The sequence below is a fragment of the Centruroides vittatus genome, unplaced genomic scaffold (assembly GCF_030686945.1).
Source record: "Centruroides vittatus isolate TY-2023 unplaced genomic scaffold, ASM3068694v2 contig_359, whole genome shotgun sequence".
NCBI classification, from domain to species: Eukaryota; Metazoa; Arthropoda; class Arachnida; order Scorpiones; family Buthidae; genus Centruroides; species Centruroides vittatus.
In genome coordinates this window covers 1,290,457-1,315,543 of record NW_027122182.1, presented here as the reverse complement: position 1 = coordinate 1,315,543, position 25,087 = coordinate 1,290,457, and the positions used below count along the sequence as shown (strand labels likewise).

General features: G+C 32.4%; 1 protein-coding gene across 1 annotated transcript; it reads right to left on the bottom strand.

The window, feature by feature from the left end:
- Positions 1–2,810: 2,810 nt before the first annotated feature.
- On the bottom strand, positions 2,811–18,369 carry LOC136974951 (RNA helicase Mov10l1-like). Its single transcript, XM_067269947.1, has 22 exons — positions 18,355–18,369; positions 14,403–14,648; positions 11,676–11,834; positions 11,456–11,592; positions 10,197–10,331; positions 9,958–10,110; positions 9,639–9,842; positions 9,451–9,562; positions 9,266–9,364; positions 9,042–9,188; positions 8,667–8,758; positions 7,546–7,604; positions 7,026–7,468; positions 6,866–6,943; positions 6,639–6,794; positions 6,464–6,529; positions 6,187–6,351; positions 5,927–6,100; positions 5,721–5,861; positions 3,470–3,577; positions 3,253–3,393; positions 2,811–3,181 (listed from the first exon to the last, which is right to left on the bottom strand). The coding sequence occupies exons 1-22, from the start codon at positions 18,367–18,369 to the stop codon at positions 3,077–3,079; spliced, it is 3,135 nt and encodes a 1,044-aa protein (XP_067126048.1). The 3' UTR covers positions 2,811–3,076.
- Positions 18,370–25,087: the final 6,718 nt, after the last annotated feature.

Sequence of the window (25,087 nt, the reverse complement as noted above, 5' to 3'; positions counted from 1 at the left end):
GTTCGTATCTAACATGCAGATTTCTGCTAGTTTCGGTCCAATTACCGAACCCATGGAAATGCCACCAGTTTGGCAATAAAAGTTTTCTTTTACTGTAAAATAATTATTAGCCAGAGCAAAAAATAATTTGAAACTCCATACTTACTTAGGCTCTGCGTAATCACATCATTATTGATAGAAGGGTACACCGACATTATATCCAAACTCATTAACTTATATTCAGGCAAATTTCTTCTTTTTCTAATTTCGATATTAAATCGTCTGCATTTTTCAACTCTGTATTCTGAATTTCAAATAACCTGTAACGACTTTTTAATAAATACTTCTACATTATATAATAACGTAAACTTAAACTAAATAAGTTTACCGACCAATTATTGAATTTGTGTGTTTTAATTATAATGTTCGACTTAGGAATCCTTACATTTTCCTTAGGGAGTATTTCTTTACTTTCATGTATTGAGATGTAGCCTTCATTTACTAATTTCTTCAATTTTCTGGATACCATTCGTTGTATTTCCATAAACAGATCTCTTCCAAGTTTTTCAAAATTTCCTGTTTCCTGTCTTCTAAATCTTGTAAGTTCATTATTACTATTTGATGTGATTTGTCTGCTTTTATTAGGTAAAGGTTATATTTTAAAAAATTTTTTATTCTATTATATTTACCTATGTAATATCTTGCTTTATATAACCTTTCTTGGTATTAACCCTACTGAGGAAGTCTAATTTTCATGGCAAAATGCATTTAGGGGATTTATAAATGTAATAAAGTGTTTTTTCTCTGCAAATTGGGTTTGCTTTTACCTTTTTTAACTTTTATTTTTATTTCATTTTGATATAATGTTTTAGAATTTTGAAGTTATTTATCCTCCGTAAGTCAGAAAAGAAAGAAAAATTGATTTTTCGTGTATTACTCTACAATACAATTAAGTAAGAATTAGGTTCTGAAATTATGCATGTATGTTTGTTTATTAGAGGAATTGATGTTATTAAATTTTTGTTTCTTAATGGTGGAGGTGGAGAGATAAATGGAGGTCATGTATCGTATCTCGGATATGGTCAGTCGGTCTTAATGACGATCTTACTCATTAGCATTTACAATTTTTCATAAAACCCATCCCTACCCTCAAAATGAAGGTTTTTGCCATTTTATAATAGTTAAAAACATGATGTTTTTAATATTTTAAAAGATGGTGCATACGCAGTTTTAAATGTTGCTGAAAAAGTTAAGCAATTCATTGCTTGATTTTTCTGTCGTGTAAAGAGATTTGATAAACTGATGAACTTTGTTCCCAGCATAGCAACATTCGGAGAAGAAGAAAATCATTTTTTTTTATACAAAATTAACCGATATCTAAGCATCATTAGGTTTAAGAAAATGTGACCTATTATAAAAGGTATTTATTTTGTTGCATACCATATATCTTTTGTATCTTAAAAACTGGTCATTAGTCCTTCCTATCTCTAATTATTTCCAGTAAAAAACTACTGAATGGCACCAGTCAAACACCCTATACAGCAGTGTGTCTACAATTTATTGTCAGATTAACATTTTTAGTTAAACAAATCATAACAGATAAAGGAAATGATTTTTTGTAGCAACTCAAAAAATTGTTTTGTCACAAAGCCGTGGGCATCCAACAAAATTTAGTAAACTTTCTCATAGGCACCTTCAGAAGCACACAAACTATCCAAACTGCAATTGATTTCTTGAAAGTTTTTCAAGCATAACTTTATGAAAGCATTATTTTCTTTCTCCCATCTGTTTCATTACTGCAATGTCAGTAACCTTCTTTGCATATACCTCAGGCAGATCTACATGGGGACTAATAGGGCATAAGCCCTGGGCCCCCAAGTGTCAAGGGTCACAAAAATTGAATTGTCATAAATTTTTAATACTTTTTCATTAACAATGAGCACTTATCATATAATAAATAGTTAATATTAATAATATTACTAGAAATTATCATTATTATTATATTTGTTTTATTGTAATCAATGTAACATAATTGATCAGTAATTACTCAACGTAAATATTTCTTTATTTCTTTTGTTTTTTATATAAAATATAAAGTTTGTCATTCAACACCATTTCATAAATAAATATATTTCAACTCTGATTTTGATGTTATTAAAAATGAATTTTTAATCCCAATTTAAAGATTCTTAATCTAAGAAAAATTGGGGCCCCATTGGACTTCAATAAGCCCTAGGCCTCAAAAATCCTAGATCTGCCCCTGCATATACCCTGTTCCTTTAAATAACCTTCCCAAAATAAATCCAAAAGTGTCAAGCCATGAAATAGGACTACTTCAATTATCCATCAAGCAAAAAATCTAGCTAAGAATTTATTCACATTTAATCCCAGTAGGGTGATAATCTGTATTCCTGGAAAAACAGATTGGGTTGTGTTCCTTCTAAGTGAAAAATACCATGATGAGTCCAGCATATTGAGTAATTGTTTTATCTGGAAGGAAAATGGTCCAAAAACTTCCTCATGGAGTAGTGTGCCCCCACACACTTGCCTTGGGACTGTCTCGCTCCTGCTCTCAAAATTCACATCTTTTCAGATTCCAATCATGTGGGTTAATTTTGTCCAACACATCAAAATGTGGCTTTGTTGCAAAAGACATTGTCTGGCAACAGATGGGCCTCTGAATATAGTCAAGAATGTTAACTGTAAATTTCAAAAATAAATATACAGGTCTGACCAGACTAACTTATAAGAACACACTTTAAACACTGCCTATCCATGTAAAAAATTAAAATATATATTTTATGACTTACTTCTTTGTAGTGTTACTCTATAAATATATGTTGTTTTGTTTTATGGTAAAAATTAGATTTTAAATTAATTATCTCATTATATATATAGAACAAATTTATATTGCACCAATCAATTCGTATAAATACATTTAAAATACATATTCATTTAACAATTCAATTCATTTGTCTAAGATTTTTACAAAATTTACATATGCATAATATATAAAAGGCAGATTAAAATAATTATTTACAGATGAAACCTTACATCTGAAATGAGAAATATTAAAACACTATAGTCCTACAATTAATTATTCTTCTAAACGTATATCTTGTATTTTTTCCAGGGAGATTGCCGATCCACAGTACGATTTTTCATCCAAACAATAAGAGATTAGTTCCCTCCAGTGTTTATCCTACCAATACAAACGAGCAATTGTTAAAGTTTAAAAACCAAATTGATAAATAAACTAAAGAAATTACTTACATTAGACAGGAGGTACGGATCTCCAACGATAATGAGCAGGGCTTGTGCTCGGGTGAGTGCGACATTAAACCTTTTTGGATTGGTCAGAAAACCTAAGTTGTGTCTGGCGTCGAAGTTCAGCTGATCTTCTGAAGTTCGAACCTACGGCATTGAAAATTAATATACACAAAAAGAACTCTCTACATTAAAATTAATCGTACAACAAGAAAATAATTACCGTAGAAATAATTATCACTAATCTCTCCTGGCCTTGAAACTCTTCTACAGAACCCACTTTGCACATTTCAATTCCATTCGTGCTCATCATAAATTTGATTTTTTCCACCTAAATAATGTGATATTAAACATTTTAAACAAATTTCTTGATACAAAACTTTTCTTTAGTTATTGTATTAATATATGTAATGACATTTATAAATACAAATTATGTCTTGATTTTAACACTATAGAAACTTTTTCCCCGTTTTGCTCCAGCAGACACAAGATCTTATTTTATAACAATTTGCATTGGTCCAAGTATGATTACCCAATAAATAATTCATGGTAATTCCATCATCAAATTAAAATTTCTAGGTAATATTTAAAAATCATCAATAAATAGAAAATTTAAATCAAATGATAGATAACATAGAATAAATAAGCCAAATACTAAAGTTGCCTTATATTTACAGGGTTTCTAATAAATATTTTAAACTAATTTACATACACTGGTGGACAAAACTTCAGGACAGATGCTATTTTCAACAATTACAACTAGAAATTGAACCACAGCAGCCTGTTGAAATATACTTGAAATTGCGATGTACTCTGTTATATAAAACTTATGCAAATATTTGAGTTCTGCACATGATGATGATGCGAAAACGTGGGTAAGAGATTTCAGGCAATCTGCAGCACATATGGTCAGTTTTCGTTGCATGTGAAATTTGAACAGGAACGAATGAAGTTACAATAATGAAATTCTGGACTTGTCTTCCAGTCATCATTTAGATGATTTTACTCATGAAAGAATAATTGGAAATCTGGAAGAAGGGTGGCAAATAACAGTTGTTGTCTATGAATTTAACATTGTGCACAGTATCATTTTCTAGGCTATGGGCAGCATTTCAAACTAGTGGAATGTGCAGCGGTGTAAGAGGGGAAGTCATCCTAGCAGTATGATGCGCCAAGATCAGTATATTGTTCTTTCAGCAAAAAGGAACCGACGCAGCACAGCTGGTGAGCTGGCAAGTCATTTACAGGCAGCCACAGGAACCGATCTTTGGGCGTATAGTCCTTCCTTTCGTTTGCGAAAGGAAGGACTATACGCCCAAAGATCTGTTGTAAGTGTCCCACTCTCGAGAGTTCACTGAAGCGCCCATTTGCAATGGTGCCATCACATCGCAATTGGACTAATGACAACTGGGCTACCATACTCTTCTCAGAGTCTAGAGTCAGATGAGAGTAGATTCAGTCTATCATCTGACTCTAGACGGCAACTGTTATGGCATGAGGTTAGCAATGCTTATCATCCCGAAAATATTCAGGAAAAAAGATTGATATCGGACTTGCAGTATCATGGTGTGGGCAGGCATCATGGTCAAATGGCCATACGGACTTGTATGTGCTTGATCGAGGAACCATGACTGGCCAATGGTACATTTACGGAGTTCAGCTCTCATATATTTGATTTTTCCGAAATGCTGTCAGTGAGAAGTTTCATTTTATGGATGATAATGCATCTTGTCATTGCGCACAGACTATAGAGGAGTGTCTTGACAGCAAGGATACTCATCGCATAGCCTGGCCAGCCTGTTCTCCTGACCTGAATCCGATTGAAAATGTATGGGATGCCTTGGAGAGACATATTACTGATCGACAATATCCACCGACAAACCAAAAGATCTTCATCTGTGCAGTGAAAGAGGAGTAAGACTACTTGCCTCAACAGCTCCTGGATCATGTTGTCCTGAGGATGCCATGTCATGTACAAAGTTGCATCACACTTCATGGTGACCATATCCCTTACTGTCGTGATGCTCAGGGTTGTTTGTAAGTAAGTATTTTTTGTACAACGATGTCTTTGGACAATATGCACCTTTTACAAAAACACGCTTTTTTGACATCCTGTGTACTTCCTTTGAGCATAATTATTATATTAAATCATGTTAAATATGTTGTCAATACTATTGTTCTCCTCTTGTCTACAACCACATGTAGTTTTTCATATACATGCCCATTTCTTCTTCGTCCTTAAGTTTTGTCCACCAGTGTATATTTAATATGACAATCGTGTCATAATATGGTTCAATTACTACTATCTATCAGAAAACAATAAAAACTTATTAGAGACAACACTGGAAATTGAAGTATATTATGATAAGATTGTCATATTAAATATATGTAAATTTATTGATAACATAAATTGAGTAATTTTTCTTATCATACCACCATAGGTTTATACCTCTTCAGATTATTTTCCAACATACCTGTTTGCGATATGGAGTGATGATACCAATGTCATCTGGTGAAATTCCCAGGATATACAAACTTTTTAAATATTTAACCACTTGCAGAACTTCGTATGGATTAAACCAAGAAGGGCTGTCACCTTCTCGAAAGTTCTCACCCTATTCATACAAAAACTTTTAGAATTCTGAATATAAAATCATTTTTAATGACAACTTTGACTTACCCTAATTCCGCAGAATATCATTGGAAACGTCCTGTTCGGTAATTCTTCCCAGTTGCAAAATGTATTCTGTAAACTTTCGGGAGCAGAACAGACGAGTTCGGAGTCGTAGAAAATTCGTGACGATAACGAAATGATGCACGAATGGGATCTATAATTATCTACAAGTTTAGTTACCTATAAAAAAAAAATTATAAAGTTATAAACCTGAGCCTTTGGTACTTTTCTAATTCAAGATGTGATTCTGAAAGTAATTATCGTACTAGTAATGGATTATAGTTTCCTTGTTCTCGATACTTTTCTGGATTTCTCCGATACAGAGGAAGAGCCATTATCCTTTCTAGAAACGAAATCTCAAGTCCATTTTCTTTAGAGTAAAAGGAGTGTACGACTGGTCCGAGCTGCTGAGGATCTCCAGCTAGGACAACCTTGAAAATTATAAAAGCATACATTTGTCATTAAGACCCAACAATATTTCTAATAAAAAAACTACGAGAAATCCTGCATTTCCTTTGCCATATCATAGAAAAGCCCGGTTACCTGTCCGTTGCCTGTTGCAACTAATTCCATCGCTAACATCGATTCTGGCTCGGTAGTCTGTCCGGCCTACAAACAAGAAAATAAACAATAAGTTTTATGCAAACAGAAAACACTTACTCTTACGTTCAGTGAAATAATCACTGTCGTTAAATAAGAAATACAAAACCCGAATTACCTCGTCTAAAAATAAATGAGTGAAATGGTCTACTCCCAATCCCAGACTATAAAATTTTCCAGCAGTTACACAAGTACAAACGATAATACGATGACTAGAAATCAAAGACAGTTTGTCTACACTTTTATAGAATGGCTTAACCAAGTCTGGCATAACCTGAAAGTAATCGTCGTCGTTAGAGAGAGATGCTACGGCATCGTCGTTATTCAAATGAAATAATAACAAACCTTGTTGGATCTATGGAAGGCATTGAGTCTAACCAGGTCGTCTTCGGTGAATAAGTTACTTTCTGCCAGACGTTGAACCTAATATTTCAAGATATAGAAATGAAATTATATAAAGATTTCGGATATAAATTTTACTTTTTGAAATTAATATTTCACTTACGATTAAATCTGCAGCACTATTTGACGGAGTGCAGGCTAAAATTCTACTAGACTTTACACGACTGAATATTTGAATAATGCACTCTACCACGGTCATCGTTTTGCCCGTTCCCGGAGGTCCAAAGATAACGTAAGGCATGGGTCGGCAAGTTCCGTCCAACACTCTTTTCACTGCAACTTTCTGTCGATCGTTCAGAGACTTGTTATGCCACTTAATTGTCACAGACTTTCTGTTAATTGGTGACCTAACTTCCATCTTTACCACGGGACAGCAGAATGTGGCATTACGAGGAATGGAATTTATATTTATATATTTGTTGGGTTCTGGCTGTTCCTTCTTTTCCAATTCTCCTTTCTGTGTACAAGAAATTGAAGGCATTGATGCCACCACTTCCACAAGATGAACTTGAGGTGTTTTGTAGACTATTTTATTTGGAAAGAGAACTAAAAAAGAAAAATCAATAACAATTATATCAATATAGATCTCACAATTTCCTTCCGCAATGTAACGTATCACTCACCATTTTCGGGAAGGTTTAATGCGTCTTCAATAGCCTGATGATATCTTCTCATAATCATTCTGAAATAAAGAATAATACATTATACAACTAATATTAACACACTATTTGTTAATTCCTATTTTATTGTGAGTATCCCAACTTCAATGAAAACAATGTAAAGTCGTAACATCGACTTTTTCAACTATCTGTCAACTTTCACAACTGGGAGTATATCTTCTTTTAAGTTCTCCACGTGGATAAAGACACTTTCGTGCGACCTTGTGGCCTGCTGTCTGATTTCATCATTTCAATATAACAACTAGCTACCAACTATTGGCAGTTGTTGCTAGTTCCTCAACCAAGCCATTCGTTTTCCTTGTGCTTCAAATTTCGGATTCACTTAAATACGTCGTTTTATTATATCGTTGGATACATCATTTTAGGTATCTCTATGGGTACATAATTTTTCTCGCCTGCAACCATAATATCAACTGTTGACCTCTGAACTAATACTATCTAAGAATAAGAACTATCATCTGGAACTTTCTTCTTTTCGACCGGCAAGCACCCAATCTCCAACTCCTCTACAAGGTATTTATCACCCCGCGTGCTCAAATGTAAACTCTCTCTCTCTTGCGATCATATCTCTATAGTTGTTCCGTTATACTGTGTATCGTATGTTTTTCTCAAATAAACGGTTATTTGTTGGTTTAATTAGAATCCGAATGCACTTCCAACCCGACGTCTCACGGTCTCCGTCCCTAATTCGATCACCCGTGCATGTGGTTGCTCGTGTGACCTACATTTAAAACAAACCTCGCCGCCGTGGCTCATGGATCGACGAGACTCAATGGTGTTAGTCCCGACGAGGCATCAAAGAGGTGCCGACTCTCCGGTCACATTATTCTTTCTGCCTAAAGGCACTAATAAGCCTCTTTTTCGTGCCCAGTATAAGTCTGACCAGACTCTTAGTGAGAAAAATATCTAGTAATGGACAGAGGCGTACGTGTCTGCATCAAATTATGAAAATCTCAGATTCTACTACACAAGCAGTTCCTTAAAATACGCGACTAACGGCATTACTACTTTAGCCACTACCATTAATACATTAACACATAATAATAATAATCTAAAACTCTTACCTGTTATAATGAAATTCTACGTCGTAACTTTCTCCTTTATATATATTATGAAAAATGCTATTGAATTTGACAAATATCTTTGTTTCATCAATCTGAAATAGACAAATCTCATATTACTTTTAAGTTTATTTATTCCGTATAGAATATATTAAAAACAAAAATTATAGTATGGTACCAAATTCTATATATAATTAATATACATTTATTTAAACATATGCTTAAAATTTATTTAAAGTGACAATCCACGTAGCTCAAAAATCTTTTAAAAATAATAATGGTAAAAAAAGCAGTCTGCTTCGGTTCCAATATCAAAATATTCATTTTTGAATTCTAATACAAAAATTCCTTATAGGTTTTTTACACCGTAGCACGTACCTTGTGAATAAATCCTTCGTATACCGGATTGGATTTCTCTACCGGGTCGCTGGCCGTAATTCTGTCGCCTATGAATAGCATGGGCCTGTTTTCTGCCAGTCCCGGTACCTCTAACGTTAAATACTCATTGCAAGGTTGAAAACAAACCTAAAGAAGCCAAAAAGTATTATTACCAAACTGAATTTTAAGATTGGTGTTACTGTTTATCAAACAATATATCATACCTGATCCATACTAAAGTCTTTCCTGTCCATATTTATTTGTATTTCTTCAAGATGAAGCAGTGTGTGAAATTTCTCTTTATAATTTGTTACAGATAACTCCTAATTTTTTAAATAAACTTAATTAATCACAAATAAATTCGTATTAAATAAAATTACGTAATGCACGGTATATTTTCGTAACGAACCTCTGCGAGAACGGACACGTTACGCACGGCGTGTTTTCCTTCCAGAACGACGCTCTGCAATTCTTCCGGAATGGGAAAAGTCCGCAGTTTTCGAGAGAATCGACTTTTAACCCTATTAAAGTTAAGTGCAAAGATTAACGTCAAATGCTAATCAAAATCTCGTGTAAAAGTTAGACAATATTACGAACCCGCGAGGTCTCTCTCCCGGTATCACACAACCCGATGCTTCTCTAAAATGTTTTGGTCTATTAACGAACAAGTGTCTAGGTATAGAAGTTGCGTCGGACAAAGGCAGATCCTGATTTGGATCTTCGACTTTCACTTTTAGAATTTTTTCTATGGTAAATCCTTCAAATTCGAAAAGCATAAGCTGTTCACTCCAACCTAGTTGACTATAGAATGAAATTTTTTATTATTAGACTTTCATCTCTAGTATTTAATAGTTCTATTAATAACATCAATAATTTGTAAATCAATTGCCATAATAAAGTTAATAAGTAAACTAACCTTGCAATGCAGGCCACATTTACGTCGAAGGGCTCGTTCGGAGAAATTAATATTGGATAATCCAGATTTTCGTCGACTTTAAACTGAGTGGTGCCGTGATAATTTTCGTTTGGCCTGCATGATAGCAATACGCAAGGCAAGCAACTCGTATTACTGTAGAAGGGAATCAATTTTTAGTGTTACTGCAATAAAATAAATATACGAAATCGAAACATTTTTCCAAATTTCAATACACGTACCTGAATAAAGCCGGTAAACATTTCTTGTCGCCCAAATTAACGGTGCCGAAATTTCCGTCGAAAGATATTTCTATTTCGTCTTCGTCGCAAAGTAACGAGTCGACGCGTTGCTCCGTCGACGGCGATATCGTGCACCTTTACAAAAATTGAAAATTGTTAATAATTTGTATTCGAGTTATAACAATAATAATTATAGTAATAAATTAATCTAATATTAAGTTTTAGAATAATCTATCCACACATTTTCTTTTAATATGCTGGAATTGAACACATATGTTTAATATATTCAGTTTTTAGGTTAAATTGCTATGAGATATAATGACTTTTAAGTTATTGCTATTCCATCTAGCTCCGGATGACCTATCGATACGGTTTAATCCCTGGTATCCAATTAACTGATCAGAAAAAAATTAATCCCCAAATGAAAAGACAGAAGAAGAATCAAAATTTATATATTTTACCTTGAACGTTCCAGTTAGAAAAGTCAAATGCACTGGGTCCTTTCTAACTTGTGTGTTAGTGCAAGTGCATTGTCAGAACAGGATTAAGTAAATGATAAAAGAAGGATTTTGCAAAATAACCAAATTCTCGTGAAGTAAAACTTCAAAGAAGACACTTGATCTCAATCGGTATTTGTTCTCTTCCCCACCAAAAATGATGATTATGAAAGAATATCTGTTTACGGAACATCTACCTAAAAGCAAACTTAGCCGAATTGGATATCTTCTACAGTTTAAACAGTCTACTGAAAGTTATTTTCCTCTAACATCACTAACCATTTATTAAAATTTTCAATTACATTCACATAATACTGCAACAAAAATTAAATACAAATGTTTTCCAGTGGGATGCAAATTCCATCACGCAACAAAATTTAAATAATTTTTCTTAATTCATCTGGAAAATTTTCCAACTAAAAGCCTGTGGTATGATGCTTTCCCAAACTATGAAACTGAATATATCAATTATCTTTTCATTTTATTACCAATTAATTTAATTAACAATACACTATGACACTGAATTCTTTACAGACAAAGCCACAAAATTAGCATCGTTAATTATTATCTTATCAATTAGCATTGTATTAATGTAAAAAATATTCAAATTTGCATGTCTTTCGGCTATAATTGAAGATACAACTCTCCAAAATCATTTTTAAAATATTCATTCATTTATTGTTTTCTACAAATCTTTCTGTATAAAGACAACGATCTATCTATAATATTTATATATAAATGATTAACATGAAAGTTTCTTACCCTTTCACTTCTACTTTCTTTACGCTAATTGCTCTCCACTTGTATTTCGTTGCGTTACTTTCTACGGCTTCTACGTCGACCAGATCTCCGCATTTTGGAATAAAATTATCCAAACAGACGCCTTTGGTAAAAAATACCTACGAAATGAAGAGTATTTACATAAATAAATAAATAAATGAATAAATCTCTTCTCGAATAATATCTCGTTTAAAATAAGTACCTTATGGTCGACGATTCCGCAACCGTTGCGTATCGGCTCTGTAATTTTACCTTCCGATATTTTCCGTTTTCTTGAAGGACGAATAATATATTTTTTGTCGTCTGTTAATTCTACTTCAACCCAATCGCCTTTCTTTGCTGAATATTCTTTTGTTATTTTCTGTGAGAAATTCAATTATATTAGTAAAACTACTAGTCAACCTTAACTGTGCAATTTCATGCAGAAAAATGGTTGTGAAAATGCACATATTTTTACAAATTTAAAGCTATTTCTCCTTAGTCACGCAATGTTTTTATGTATTTTTAGTTAGATCATTTTGTTCTTACTCTTAATCACTATTACAGACGAAATATCAAAAAATAATAACCAATTCTTTTTGATTTCTTTTATGCTTACTCGTCTTTCACTACAAAGACGTCTGCTCCGTGTTTTCTCTCTAATACAATGATTCTCAAAGCACAGTCCATAGACCGCAAGTAGGTTGCGAGCATGCACCGGGTGGCCCACAGAAAAATTATTCCATTAGAATTCTCTGCTGTTTAGCCAAAGCGAATGTTTTCGTACGCATCATACATTTCTAACATTAGTTTACCAAATAGATAAATTATTCTGACAAACGTCTAATGTGATATTTATAAACCGAAATGTGAATTGGAGCATAGATTGTGCCCGGTTCATTTATGACTTAGTTTAAGTGGTCTGCAGATCAAATAACTGCAAACCACTGCTCTAACACACTGTTCTTGTTAAACTCTTTCTATTCACAGATAAAATGTGCACTTTTACTTATACCTACCAATGACCAAGTTCATAATAAGGCGACTTAGTGATAAAGAATAGGGCCTGCCATATCCGAGTAAAATAATCAATACAAATTTCTGAACTCATAGGACTCAAATTCACGAAATACCAAGATAACATCTTAACCAACTCTCGCATCTATTTTCTTGTCATATTTGCCGCTATTTGCCTATAGGTTTCTTTGTATTTTACCAAAGAGAAGAAAGATAATTTGAAATGAGACAATGTAATACGAATAGAAAATACACTGTTAGTATGTATTCTACTCCTTCTAATCCAAATTAGCTCACATTCAGCCCAATGTCAAATAATAGTCCTACAGTATTCCATAATTGCAAGTTTATAGCCAATAAAGAAATTAAACTAAAGGAGATAAGAAAATGACAATTTTGAATATAAAATTTATTAGAATTTCAACATCTAAAGAAAGGCAAATAAAATAAAAGCATTAATTTAGTTATAACACAGTAATGTATAAATTCAATAAAATAAATGAATGACACAGTTTTAAGCAAAAAGATGATCACAAATTGAACTAAGTACCTTTATAGTACAGAAATATTTTCTTTTAAATGCAATAGCAACTAACAAATGTTCAAATATCTTAATTGATTATATTTTGAGACTGGATAGACTACGTATTCTTTCAGCTCATTGTATAGTGTAATAATACATTTACCAGTATACTTTTTATACTTAATGAACATAATAATAAATTAAGTATATCATTATCATATTCACTTCAATGTAAAATACCATCAAAACTATGCTACATCTTAATTTCTACAATTTTATCCATAGGATTTTTTTGTTTAATTTGGCAATTGTAGACAAATTTAAGTCAATAGAACCAATTGTTTTGACATAAATTGGTTTGGTGTTTATTGTACAATAAAGTAAATTATATATCATCTATAAATTATATATCATAAATTATATAATCTTCTCTGGTATCAAAGTCGCAAACGTCTTCATTTTCCTTGTTAGGTTCTAAATCGTCACTGGATTTAATGCTCGTATTTAATAAGCGATCGTCGTCGGTGCTCTTTAAAGCATCACAAATGCAAAACCTCTCGAAAGAATACTGCATAACTTTTTCTGGGATTTTCATTCAAGTATTTATAATGTCACAGTAACAGACTAACAATACAAAGCTAAGATTACCTCTTAAATATTTTCTATTAGGAATACCGTATTTTACGGACTATAAGACGCACTTTTTTCTTCGAAAAATTGCCTCCAAAATTCAGGTGCGTCTTATAGGTATTTTTTTAAAAAACTGTTTAAAAATTAAGGTGCGTCTTATAGTCTGCAAAATACGGTATTGGTCTAATGAAATCATTATAACAATACAATGGAATCAGTAAGTTCTAGTAATAGAAAAATAAGACCCATGGCATTAGAATTTCCTAATTATCATGTATCAAATCATATCTAAGACAAACAATTTCCAGAAAACTTGAAAAAAGTCTCTTACATTCAACTAGATACACTTTACTTTGGGCTGCAATTTTAAAAAATTATACGCCTATAAATTCCCATTGCTGTCCATCCATCTTTCATTAATCTCGAGAACAGAGTTATATAGACGAAATGCGAGACCTTACGGGAAAGATTTATCTACGTTAGAACTTCCGACGCAAACACGAAGTGGTGTTATTTCAATTCAAAATTTCTCCAGATAGATGACCGGCACGACTTTATTCTTAAAGGAAAAGTGTGACGTACAGTAGCAAGCCACTACTAATTTGAGGTAGGGAGCAAATTGCAACCTGGCATAATTCCTCGTTGTCTTTACCCAACCTCATACATCACAAATTTTAATTGATAAATCTTAAAGTTGATTATGTTATATATTTAATGAAATATAATATTTTTCAAATGCTATTCATACACAATACTACAAATATATAATAAAAAACTTACCTTAACAGATATTTCAAGGGTATGGTTAAATATTACTTTATATTTATTCATACGGGTAATATTAGCAGTAATAGTTTTCTTTTCTTTTAGTTCGGTTTCAAAGCACTTTATTTCAAACGTCGAACCGCTCCCCTTGCCGGTTTCCGACTCGGAACTTTTCGAAGACTCTTCTTCGTAATTTTCATCCGAGCTTTTCGAATCAAAGGATTTAATGTCCGACAATAATGCAGAGAATGTCTTATCGATCTATTTAAAAAACAAATAAAATGATATTTTTATATTGTTAGTTACAAAAGCAACAAACATTTTAAAACTTCATTAAAATTTTACTCAAAAATCAAATTTTAATTAAAGAGTTGATAGATTCTCAGAAATTTTGTTTCACTTTAATGTATATAATCAAACCTCTACTTAGCACCACTCTTTGTTTGCTTCTGAAATTAGAACTGAATTGAGTGTGACGACAAATTAAAGTATTTCAAACAATAAGAATTACAAATGGTAACAAACTCCACACACAAATTTCAAATATGATTTGATAATAACAGTTTGGTTTGATACAGTTTGAGTTATTGATAGATTGATACTATTTCCTTTCTTCGTCAACATTTCCGAAACATGTTTTAAATAGTCACAAAACTCTTCTGTTAAAATTCCAACCACAAATGTTTCAAACTTGATAATAAAGGCAGTTTTTGCTATTAATACTAAAATATCAACTGCATTATGCCAGAACACAGATATTCTTTCAATTTACAATTAATGGACCTATCACTAATTAAGAATAGACTAATCACTAATTAATTAATCATTTCATTAAAAAAGAACACTTCAGCTGTTTTCGTTGAATTCTAGAGTCAATCTAGTACGTTTCGGCACAGGAAATGTTTACCGCATTAATTCATCACAGTCATTTAATAACAATCTTACTTAACATCATCTTATCGCAGCAGCAATCTGTAACAATAAATTGTTCCACCTTGTTCATAAAATGTGCTATTTATTAATGATTACCTGACACTACATTTCTTTTAAATCACAGATAAAAGAACTGGATCCCGAACTGGATTTGAAGTGTTAGCTAACAGTGTAAAGATTATTTAAAATGAAAAAGAATTAATATTAAAACACAATTACACAAACACTTCGTGACTACAAAAGTTCCTTTATACAGTGGAATAAATTTAAATAATGAAATAAAAATCGATGGCATGTGGAAACTCATAATACACAAGCAAATTTCTGAAAACAACAGTACTGTATCCCTTTAGTGTTTAGTGTAATGTTACTTTCCCTTCAAGGTGGAGTGCTTTGCAGTGAAGTGACGGTGATGAAATGCATATTGAAAGACGACCATGAAAGAAAGTCAAAGTATTACTACGGAAGAAGTGTAGCATCGCTTTTCTTATTAAAATTCGCGGGTTTCGTTGTAGAATGTTACGGTATTACCGAAAACGTAACAAATGCAATATTTATCAAACTGTGGTTCGCGGTCACATCGACGTCGGAAAAGGTGCGGGAAAACACGTCAGAAACGTCACGTGACCCAGATGAGCCACATTCCCGGGCAGTCACGTGAACGAGTGAGCCTTTCTACGCTTCCGCCATCGACGCGATACTCCACGACGAAAACCGGCTTAAGCAATGGCGGGCCGAACGGTGCACGGCCGATAAGTAGTCCCACGGCGTTTTTTATATGGATCGGCGTCGAATAATTCTGTGTGTTTTGCAAATATCACATAATATATCTGGTTTAGAAACCGAATTGAGAGGAAAAGCGACGCTCTACTTCTATACTGGTTACATCTTTTTAATAAAAAAACATTTGAAAAGAACTTTATATTTTAGTTAAAGATTCTTATATTTAGACCGAATGTGTTAGTTGCGTATTGTATAAAAGCTACAGCAAAAATCTTCAAATTTACAAGGCGAATATCAATTGCAAAATGTCTGTAAAAATATTAAAAGCAAAATGTTCCGTCGCTGCCGCACAGAAATAACGTAAATTTAAAAATTAATTTCATTTACAATTTGGAAATTTCAAAACAACTTTTAAACTTTTAATCGTTCTTATTTTTAATATTTATTAATTATAAGCGATTTCACATCCATTGAACTACCGGGCTTCTATTGTCTAATGTTATAACACGCATTTCCAGGTGCATTTATCGACACAACTTTAACAAAGAGTTAAATTGTTTCTTCCGTGTAAAAAATCTAGCAACGAGTTGCATTATTTTCCATTACTTTATAAAAACTGACTTTTATATTACAGAATTAGTCGTAATAAAATAGTGTGAAAAATTCCTAGGGTCAAATTTTATACAATTCCAATACTTTTCCTTCTTATATACACACAACAGCCGTGAGAGTAAAATACAATGCGTGTAAAGAGGGATAGGTCTATTTATAAGTGAGAACTAACGAGGGGCGTCACACCCGAAATGCATATTCTATAATATATAAAGTCAATTTTTTACTCTTTGTCTGTAAAGTTCCTTTATGATAAGCTCGTGATAAAAGCAAATTTATGTTAAATCCAGCAGATTGTTAATTTACTGGTATTTTATTACTTAGACAAATAATAATGATATTTACTACACAACATTGATAACTATAGATTTTTAACTAGAAAAAAATAAATATATGGAGATAAATATAATAATTTAAATAACATAATACAGTGGTGCCTCGCACTTCGAATTCGATTCATTCCAGGTTGCCCATTTGAACAACTTATCAAATTTTCCCATTAGAAAATAACGGTAAGCGACGGCCAGATACTAAACAATAGCCATTTCGATAAACTTACGGCAAAGACACATAAATTGAGGCAAAAATTATACAATTAGATGTCCTAATAACAAATTAATACTCGAAAATAATCGTTGTAAATACGACGAAAATTTCATTTAGACTATTGGTGGACGCGGCCACTTTCGACATCTTAAACATGGCCGCCATGTTGGCCTTTGTCGAAACGACAACCTTCTTTTTAGGCTTCCTTGTTTCTAAACACCTGGCGGATGCCATGATTAATAAGTAAAAGTTATATTGGGTCGGACGGATAGATTTTGCGTATTTTAGCAACTGTCGTAACACAGAATCTGTGAAATTTAAGATGTTATTGCTATTGTAAAATTATATTCTATGGGGCACCCAAAAGCTATCGGTGAAGTAAAACTACGTCAAGAAATTGTTTAAAATCGACGAATAACGCAATCAAACACTCCAAAAATAAAGTTAAACAGGGATTAGAAACAGGAACGTAACACTCCAGCAAGAGACGACTTGAATGCACATAGAATGGAAAATCCTGTCGTTCTTCGAGAACATTCTTTCCCCTCCAGACGAATTTTTGTGGAATTCGTCGTTCGAAGTACGAGGTACCATTATATATAAAATACGGAATGCGGCCCTCAGTGGCGTAGCGAACATAACTGGCGCCCGGAGCCCGACACTTTGTTGGCGCCCCCGTCCCCTCCCCCGCCACTGGAGGCCCTATTTCTGACCGCGATACACGATTTCATCGAAAGAAGGCTTGACCATACCAAATGTGTGATTTCAATAAGAACAAAAAGGAAATTCTTATTACTCATTAATAAATCGTTATGTCCGTTACAAAAGTGTTAGTTGATTGAATTTTTCCCTCGATAAATTTCACAAATTTTATTAAATATTAATAAATTGGAAGAAATACCCTTTCGTTATTCGATCAAAATTACTAAAATAAAAATTTAACCATGATAAATGACACTATTGAATGCGCGTCTGCACTTTATAGTGTTTAGGAGACAATAAATTACAACTAGTTGAGGTACCGTAGCTGGCTTGACTCGACAAAGTTATATATTAAATAAAGCTATTGTTTTATCCGAAGTCAATTCTATATTCAATGTTCTTCTACGGAAATACAGACGCAAAAATGTTTATAAGAAAAAAATATACTTACCATTTCCACAACCATTTTGCAAAAAATTAATTTCGTAGTAGAAGAACGAGCAATGAACTTTACAAGCAACACTGACGAGTTAAGGAATGAGAATACTTGTGTTTAGCTCAAATAACAAACTAGCCAATCAAATTTCACGTTACCAGCTCTAACATCCAATCAGCGACCAGAAATTAGCCTATTGTGTTTAAATTTCACGTTCCGCTTCACAATCCATTAGCAGAAATTTTACCGGATTTTGTTTTACTGGAATTGCAGGTTCGGGGACTGAATAATGGGTATCATTTGTCTAAATACATTTTCTGTTACTTAATTTTCGTGTTATTCAAAGAAAGGGATTAGGACCGTTTAGCCTCGGGAGATTCTCGACACATTTAAACAAAAAAAAATTTTAATAAATTAATAAAAATTATTGTAAAACAGAGGAATGGATTTTTTTCTAATAATTAATGTAATATATATTAATATAATATATATATAGTATTCTATATACTGTATATATAAATATTTGCCTGAGAATAAGCAAGGCTACTGAGGTAACGTTTGCTCTTTGCCGTCCGATTTTTTAAAAAAATTCCCACGTTAGATTTTGACGATTTTGGTGTCGAAATGCTTAGCAGAACCCTGGCGTGTCGATAAATTACTTTTTGGAAAATATAATTTACTCTGAGGAAAGATATATTCAAAAAACGAAAGTGTCGACTATCGCCACTTTGACGCTTAACACAAAAAAAGTAATTTGACATTTTTCGGTGCTGTTTTCTGAAATATAAAGCTACACAGTTGCTTGATATTTTTTCAGAGGTTGGTTTATTTTGGTTCAACTACGGAAAAGTAATCCGCGTTCTAAGAAAAAGAACCAGATTTACGTCCCTCGTCCCCACTAGATGGACGCCACGTTACCTTAGATCCTCCCATTGCTTCTGCTATAAACTCCACGGCCAGACCTTTACCGATTTAAAGGAAGTGTCTTTTTTTTATCTGTACTTTTCATCATATTTTTTTCTTTTCTCAACAATAAACCACCTTTAATCGTTTATTTGTGACATACTGCTCAAACTGGTCGCCCAGGCTAATTGCATAAACATGGTCTCCAGTTTCTCCATGTCACCTATCTAATATATACACAGTGAAACCTGTTTTTGTGCGGTCTTTTTCTGTGCGATTTTTATTTGTGCGATTTGTTTTGTGCGGTATATGAAAATTTCAAATTGAAACATAATTGACTTCTGTAAAATTTTTAAAAACTCTATTGGTTGTATTCTATGACATCAGCAGGTTTTTTCATTTTTTATTCAGTAAAATTTTTTTCTCATACGTTTATTTCTATCCCCTCTTATTTTAATAGCATAAAAACCATAAATATTATGTTATATTTGAACAGATACGGTAAGTTAGCTCCCCTCCAGCTTTAGACTGCAGGTGTGAAATTTTACGCCTTGTTAAATGAAATAACACTTCCTGCAGCTATATTTATCAAATAAAATCATTATTTAACGATTATTTTTAACTTTTTAATGTTAGATTGGTATTTAAGTGGAAATAATTAATTAATATAAAAATTAAAATTCTTAGAGGATTTTTTTCCCATTAGGTGTTGCAGAAAAAGGCCCAAGGAGTTAAAAAAGCAATTCCTAGTTATTTCGTAGGGTTTCGAGTTATTTTCTACGTGAGACTTTTTTATGTGGTCCCTATTCACCGCATAAAAAATATTTTTTTAATTGTGTTGCGAAAACTATTTTTTATAGCCACTCGTGAAGTTTCGCGCGATTTTTTTTATGCATTTTCTTTTATGAGGTCCCTATCCCCCGCATAAAAACAGGTTTGACTTTATATAGTATAATACTAAACACTAAAATAGCGTGATTTGTACCTCTAAAAAACAAAATAATGAACAAATATACTGACAACGAGATGCTCAAGTTTCTCAACAACAATTAAATTTTGGTAGGACTAGTACAGGTGGAACAGGTGCACCCGCACAGGGCCCACTTGAAAGGGGGGCCCAAAATATGCATGTATTCGTTTACTATTTTTTCCAAACCTAATTAAGGGGCCTAAATGAAATTCTTGCACAGGGCACGGGAATGGCTAGTTACGGCACTGGGTGGGACCATCTGTAACATTTTTTTTTTTTTAATTTTTAAACTTTTAACATTATAAAATGGCAAAAGCCTTAATTCTGAGTTTAGAGATAAGTTTTATAAAAAAAAAACTGTAAATGCTAATAAGCAGTAAAACTGTCATTGTGTCCGATCTTACTCTTCCCTCCCCTCGGAACAGGTGTTGTTAACCGCGTCCCAATGTTGATGTCATTTATGTACACCCCATAAGGGTTCTTGGAAAATAATTGTATTGTAGATCAGCAATGAGGAAATTGCCGCGGGGTAGTTTTCGTTGCCTAATTTATTATTATACGAAGTAAAAGTAATTTTCCCCTATAAAACTGTCTAGCGAAATTATATAATCCAGAACATTATTTTCTGGTACAACTATCATATAAAATTAATTTCGATTCGTAAACAGCATACTTTGGGACAGCTGTTTGAGTGCTGTCTGCGGATCAACGTATAGAGAAAGTATCAGTTCTAATGTTAGCTGTACAATTGGCTCAAAGAAATCAAAGAGAAACTCCTTTTAAGCTTTAACTGGCTATCTACTGTATTTGTTGACATTACTTTAAAAAATCACAGACTTGTGAAAGCAATAAATTGCCGCTGAAAAGCCCAGCCCCGCCTCCAACTGTCCAAGTGAAATGTAAATAATTGCTATAAATTCGCTTCTTTAATCGTTTTCTTATCTCTGATTAACTAATTAATGTTTTTAGACAGTATTTAGGCGAGTAAACATCATTTTAGAACCGTCAAGCTATAAATTTTCCGGGAAAGTCAATTCCCCCCGCCGTTACGTAATACGAGAAAATATGTAAATAATCGCATAAAACATTACGTATTATACTTGAACATTGTAAAAATAGTCGAAATACTATAAAAGCAATGTATAATACATATTATCGCGAAGAAAACTTGCGTTAACTTCGACCCTCTCACTCCTCTCCCAGGAGAGTAAATAGATGGTGGCAATAACTTCTCCCCTGGTCTAGCTAGAAAACTGCCGTTTGTTTTGTTTAAAAGTAAACAGACGTGTGTAAGTGATTAAATCGGTAAGCGTTGTAAATTCCAAGTGTGCAGTTGAAAAAAATCGCAATCGTTATGTTTCCTGCGCTTCATTATAAAAATGTCGGGGGAATTATTTCCTTTAAAACACATTTAACAATATTGGAAGAAAAGATTAAAAGTTCCTTTCCTTCCTTAAATATAGAAAATTACGACTGGATACGAAATCTATTCGGCACAATTGGTACTTGGAATTGTGAATTTTCGTTACAAGAAGAGCAGTCCGTTACCTTCTCAACGGATCGTAGTTTAGAAATGAAATTCTCGGTAAAAGTCTATCCTGTGACGGAACATTTTGCTTTTAATATTTATATAAATTTTGCAGATGATCCCGGCATTCCTCAGGCAAACAATAACAACAGTAAAGATTACATTTATTAGATTATTTCGTACTTCTGTCCCTTCTACTATACTATATTATAGTATTTGATTTATATTTAGAATTTATCACACCGAGTGCCCAATCTGACACATTTAAAAGGTTTTTTAAACTGTGTACAGTAGAAGAATAAAGCATTTTTAAAATGTGTTAGATTCGGTACTTGGTGTGATAAACCCTTATCTGAGATGACCTTTGTAGTTACATCACGCAAATACTATAATATAAGAAACACTAAAACGAAAACTATATAAAGAGTTTGGTTATTTTAGCCTATCATTGTTACGTTTACCGCCATACTCGGATGATACGAAATGGTACAATTTCATTGGTCAAATGGACAGATTTTTTTCTAACGTCGAGCTTCTGTCTGTTTATTTCATTAAATTTACACAATTTTACAATCAAACTTCCACGTTACGATCTTCTATACAGCGAATTTCTCCATATAACGAATTTTTGCATCGTACAGGTACACTGCTCTTTCAGCCAAAAAATATATGTAAAATTGCTTCTAAATAACAAAGTTCCGGATTTAGGTTCAATTTCAGATCTCAATCTGTAAACCCTTTGTAAAATGGCGGCCCAGGTGTGAGAACTAGTCGCTAGATTTTAAAACAATTTTGTTATCCGCTCCCTGCGGCTACCAGTTGTAAAGAAGGGATTATCTGACAATGAGCACATTTGCACTTAAACGATTTACAGTATTTATGTATTAAAATAAATAAATTTAATACAATATTTCTTAGTAATACTGTACTAAACGTTACTGTATTAAATTTATTTATTTGTTTTAATACATACATACTTCAGTTGTTATAGAAAAAAAATTATTGTACTGTAATTTAATTTTATCTATATACATTTTAAATATATTAAACTTCATATTTATACATACATTTCATTTATAGTTGAGTACGTTTGACACTTTGATAGGCTAAACATTTTTATACTCTAGTTTATCTTCTTTCTATTATAATGTCATTGGCGTAGCCAGGGTTTTGTTATGGGGGCTAGTAGAGGCTGTAATTTTCTGGTGAGGGGCACTGTGTTAACTAGGGGGGGTCGGGCTGTAATTTTCTGGGGAGGGGCACCAGGTTAACTGGGGGGGGAGCATGCCCCTTCCTGGCTATGCCCATGCATAATGTCTAAATAATATATACTATTTTGTTCTTGTTTATTTCAAACTGTATACTTTCTTTTATTTGATTTGCTTGTTTTTCATTTGTTTCTGTATTGTCAAATATAGTAATAGTCATCTACATACCTATTATAAAATCGAATTCCTTTTATATTTCTTATTTTTCTATCTATCGGTACCATAAATATTTCTGCCAATCTGGGACCTATACATGTTCCCATCGGTATACCTTCTATTGGGTGCAATATCCTTTGTCAAACTGAAAATAATTGTTTTCTATTAATATCATACATAAATTAATTATCCATTGAGGAGCGTTTGCTCTTATTAAATTAAGCAATTTTTAACACTTCTTTTATTACTTGTTTTGTCTTATCCCCTTGCAACAATTCTAAGTTATTTTGTAATAACAATGTTTTTACATTATTTAATTGCCTTTTATAAGTTCTTACCTTATCTATTGTTTTTTATTTAGTTTTTGATTTTTTTTACTATATTTTGCATACCTGATCTTATTGTTTCTCTTTCTTCTTCTGAAATTTTCAACGACAAATGTTCTGTAAATACTGAAAAATCTTCTATTTTCATTATAGTTGGCCCATTAAACCTTATTCCTAATTCTAGTGTTCTTTTTATTGGAGTAGGTATTTCTATATCTGCTGTGTTTACTATCAGTTTTTTCTCTATTCTTTTTCTGTAAGAGATGGATATCCTACTTGTTTTTTTAAACAAATTTTCAATATTTATCTACGAAAACTTACCAGGACTTTCTTTTCTGTTTCTGTTTTCTTTGTTTTCTTAAACAATTTCTTTAATTTGTACTTATTACTATTAATACACAAAGTTCATTAATAAAAAATAAAATGTATGCTTAATTTAGGAAGACAGAAATCTACTTTTGCTGCACAGCATAAATGGTCTGAGATAGAAAATCTTAAAAGGCAAGATTGAGTTGTTTGTGATACTTTGAACCATTTGCCCGATACTTATATTCTATTAAAAACTTATGCACTTGTACTTCTGTCAATTTTCAGATCGACATATTTTTGTGAACAGGCATTTACAAACACGAATTTTATCAAAAATAAACTAAGAAATCAGCCGAACGATGCGAGTCTGCCGTCTTGTATGAAAATAAAAATAATGTCGTACTTACCAAATTTTGACAAACTTTCTCGAGAAATTGAGCAACAAAAATCACATTAGAAACTATATATTATTCTTATTTTTTATGAAGTTCTCTATTTTAATTTTTTTATTCGTACAAGTTAAACATATTATAAAATATTTGAAATCCCAGCATACTGTTTGACCAAAGAAAAATGTTAATTTATATGTAAGGATGTTTAAAATGATTTATTTTTTACTTTAAATTAATAATTATATTTTATAATTATCACTATTGTAACATTGATAATAAATAATTGAATTGCAATGTATTTCATTACAGTACCTTTAAGCAAAGCACAAATAAACCCATTTTAACAAAAAAGAAAGACATTTTAGGCTCAATTTTCAAGAATGTATGGTAAGTATAATTCTTAAATGGCTCTTTACGAAAAAAAGGTTGCCGACCCCTGCCCTACACCTTCAATCACCAAAATTTAATAGCATCAATTCCTCTAAGAAACAAACCTCCCTGCATAATTTCAAAAATTTTCAACCAAAAGAACAGGAATTATTATTAAGCTTCAAACAGGGTGAACAAAATCATGCCCCCCACACACTAATACCCATAGAAAGAAAAAAACTGATTTTTTAATCTATGGATGTTAGTTTGTGAGGAGCACGATTTTGATCACCCCGATTGAAGCTTAATAACTCCTGTGCTTTTTGTCGAAAATTTCTGAAATTACTTAAAATAATGGAGTCAGATTACTTATCCGATTCTTACTTAACTGTATTATAGAAAATTAAAAAAAAAATCAATTTTTCTTTCTTTTCTGACTTAAGGAAAGTAAATAACTTAAAAATTCTAAAACATTATATCAATAATGAAATAAAAATTAAAGTTAAAAAAGATAAAAGCAAACCCAA

Coding starts and splice junctions, on each gene's coding strand:
- LOC136974951 (XM_067269947.1), bottom strand. Junction 9,843..9,957: donor AATGTGGCCTGCATTGCAAG/GTTAGTTTACTT, acceptor TTCATTCTATAG/TCAACTAGGTTGGAGTGAAC. Junction 6,352..6,463: donor TTGCAACAGGCAACGGACAG/GTAACCGGGCTT, acceptor ATAATTTTCAAG/GTTGTCCTAGCTGGAGATCC.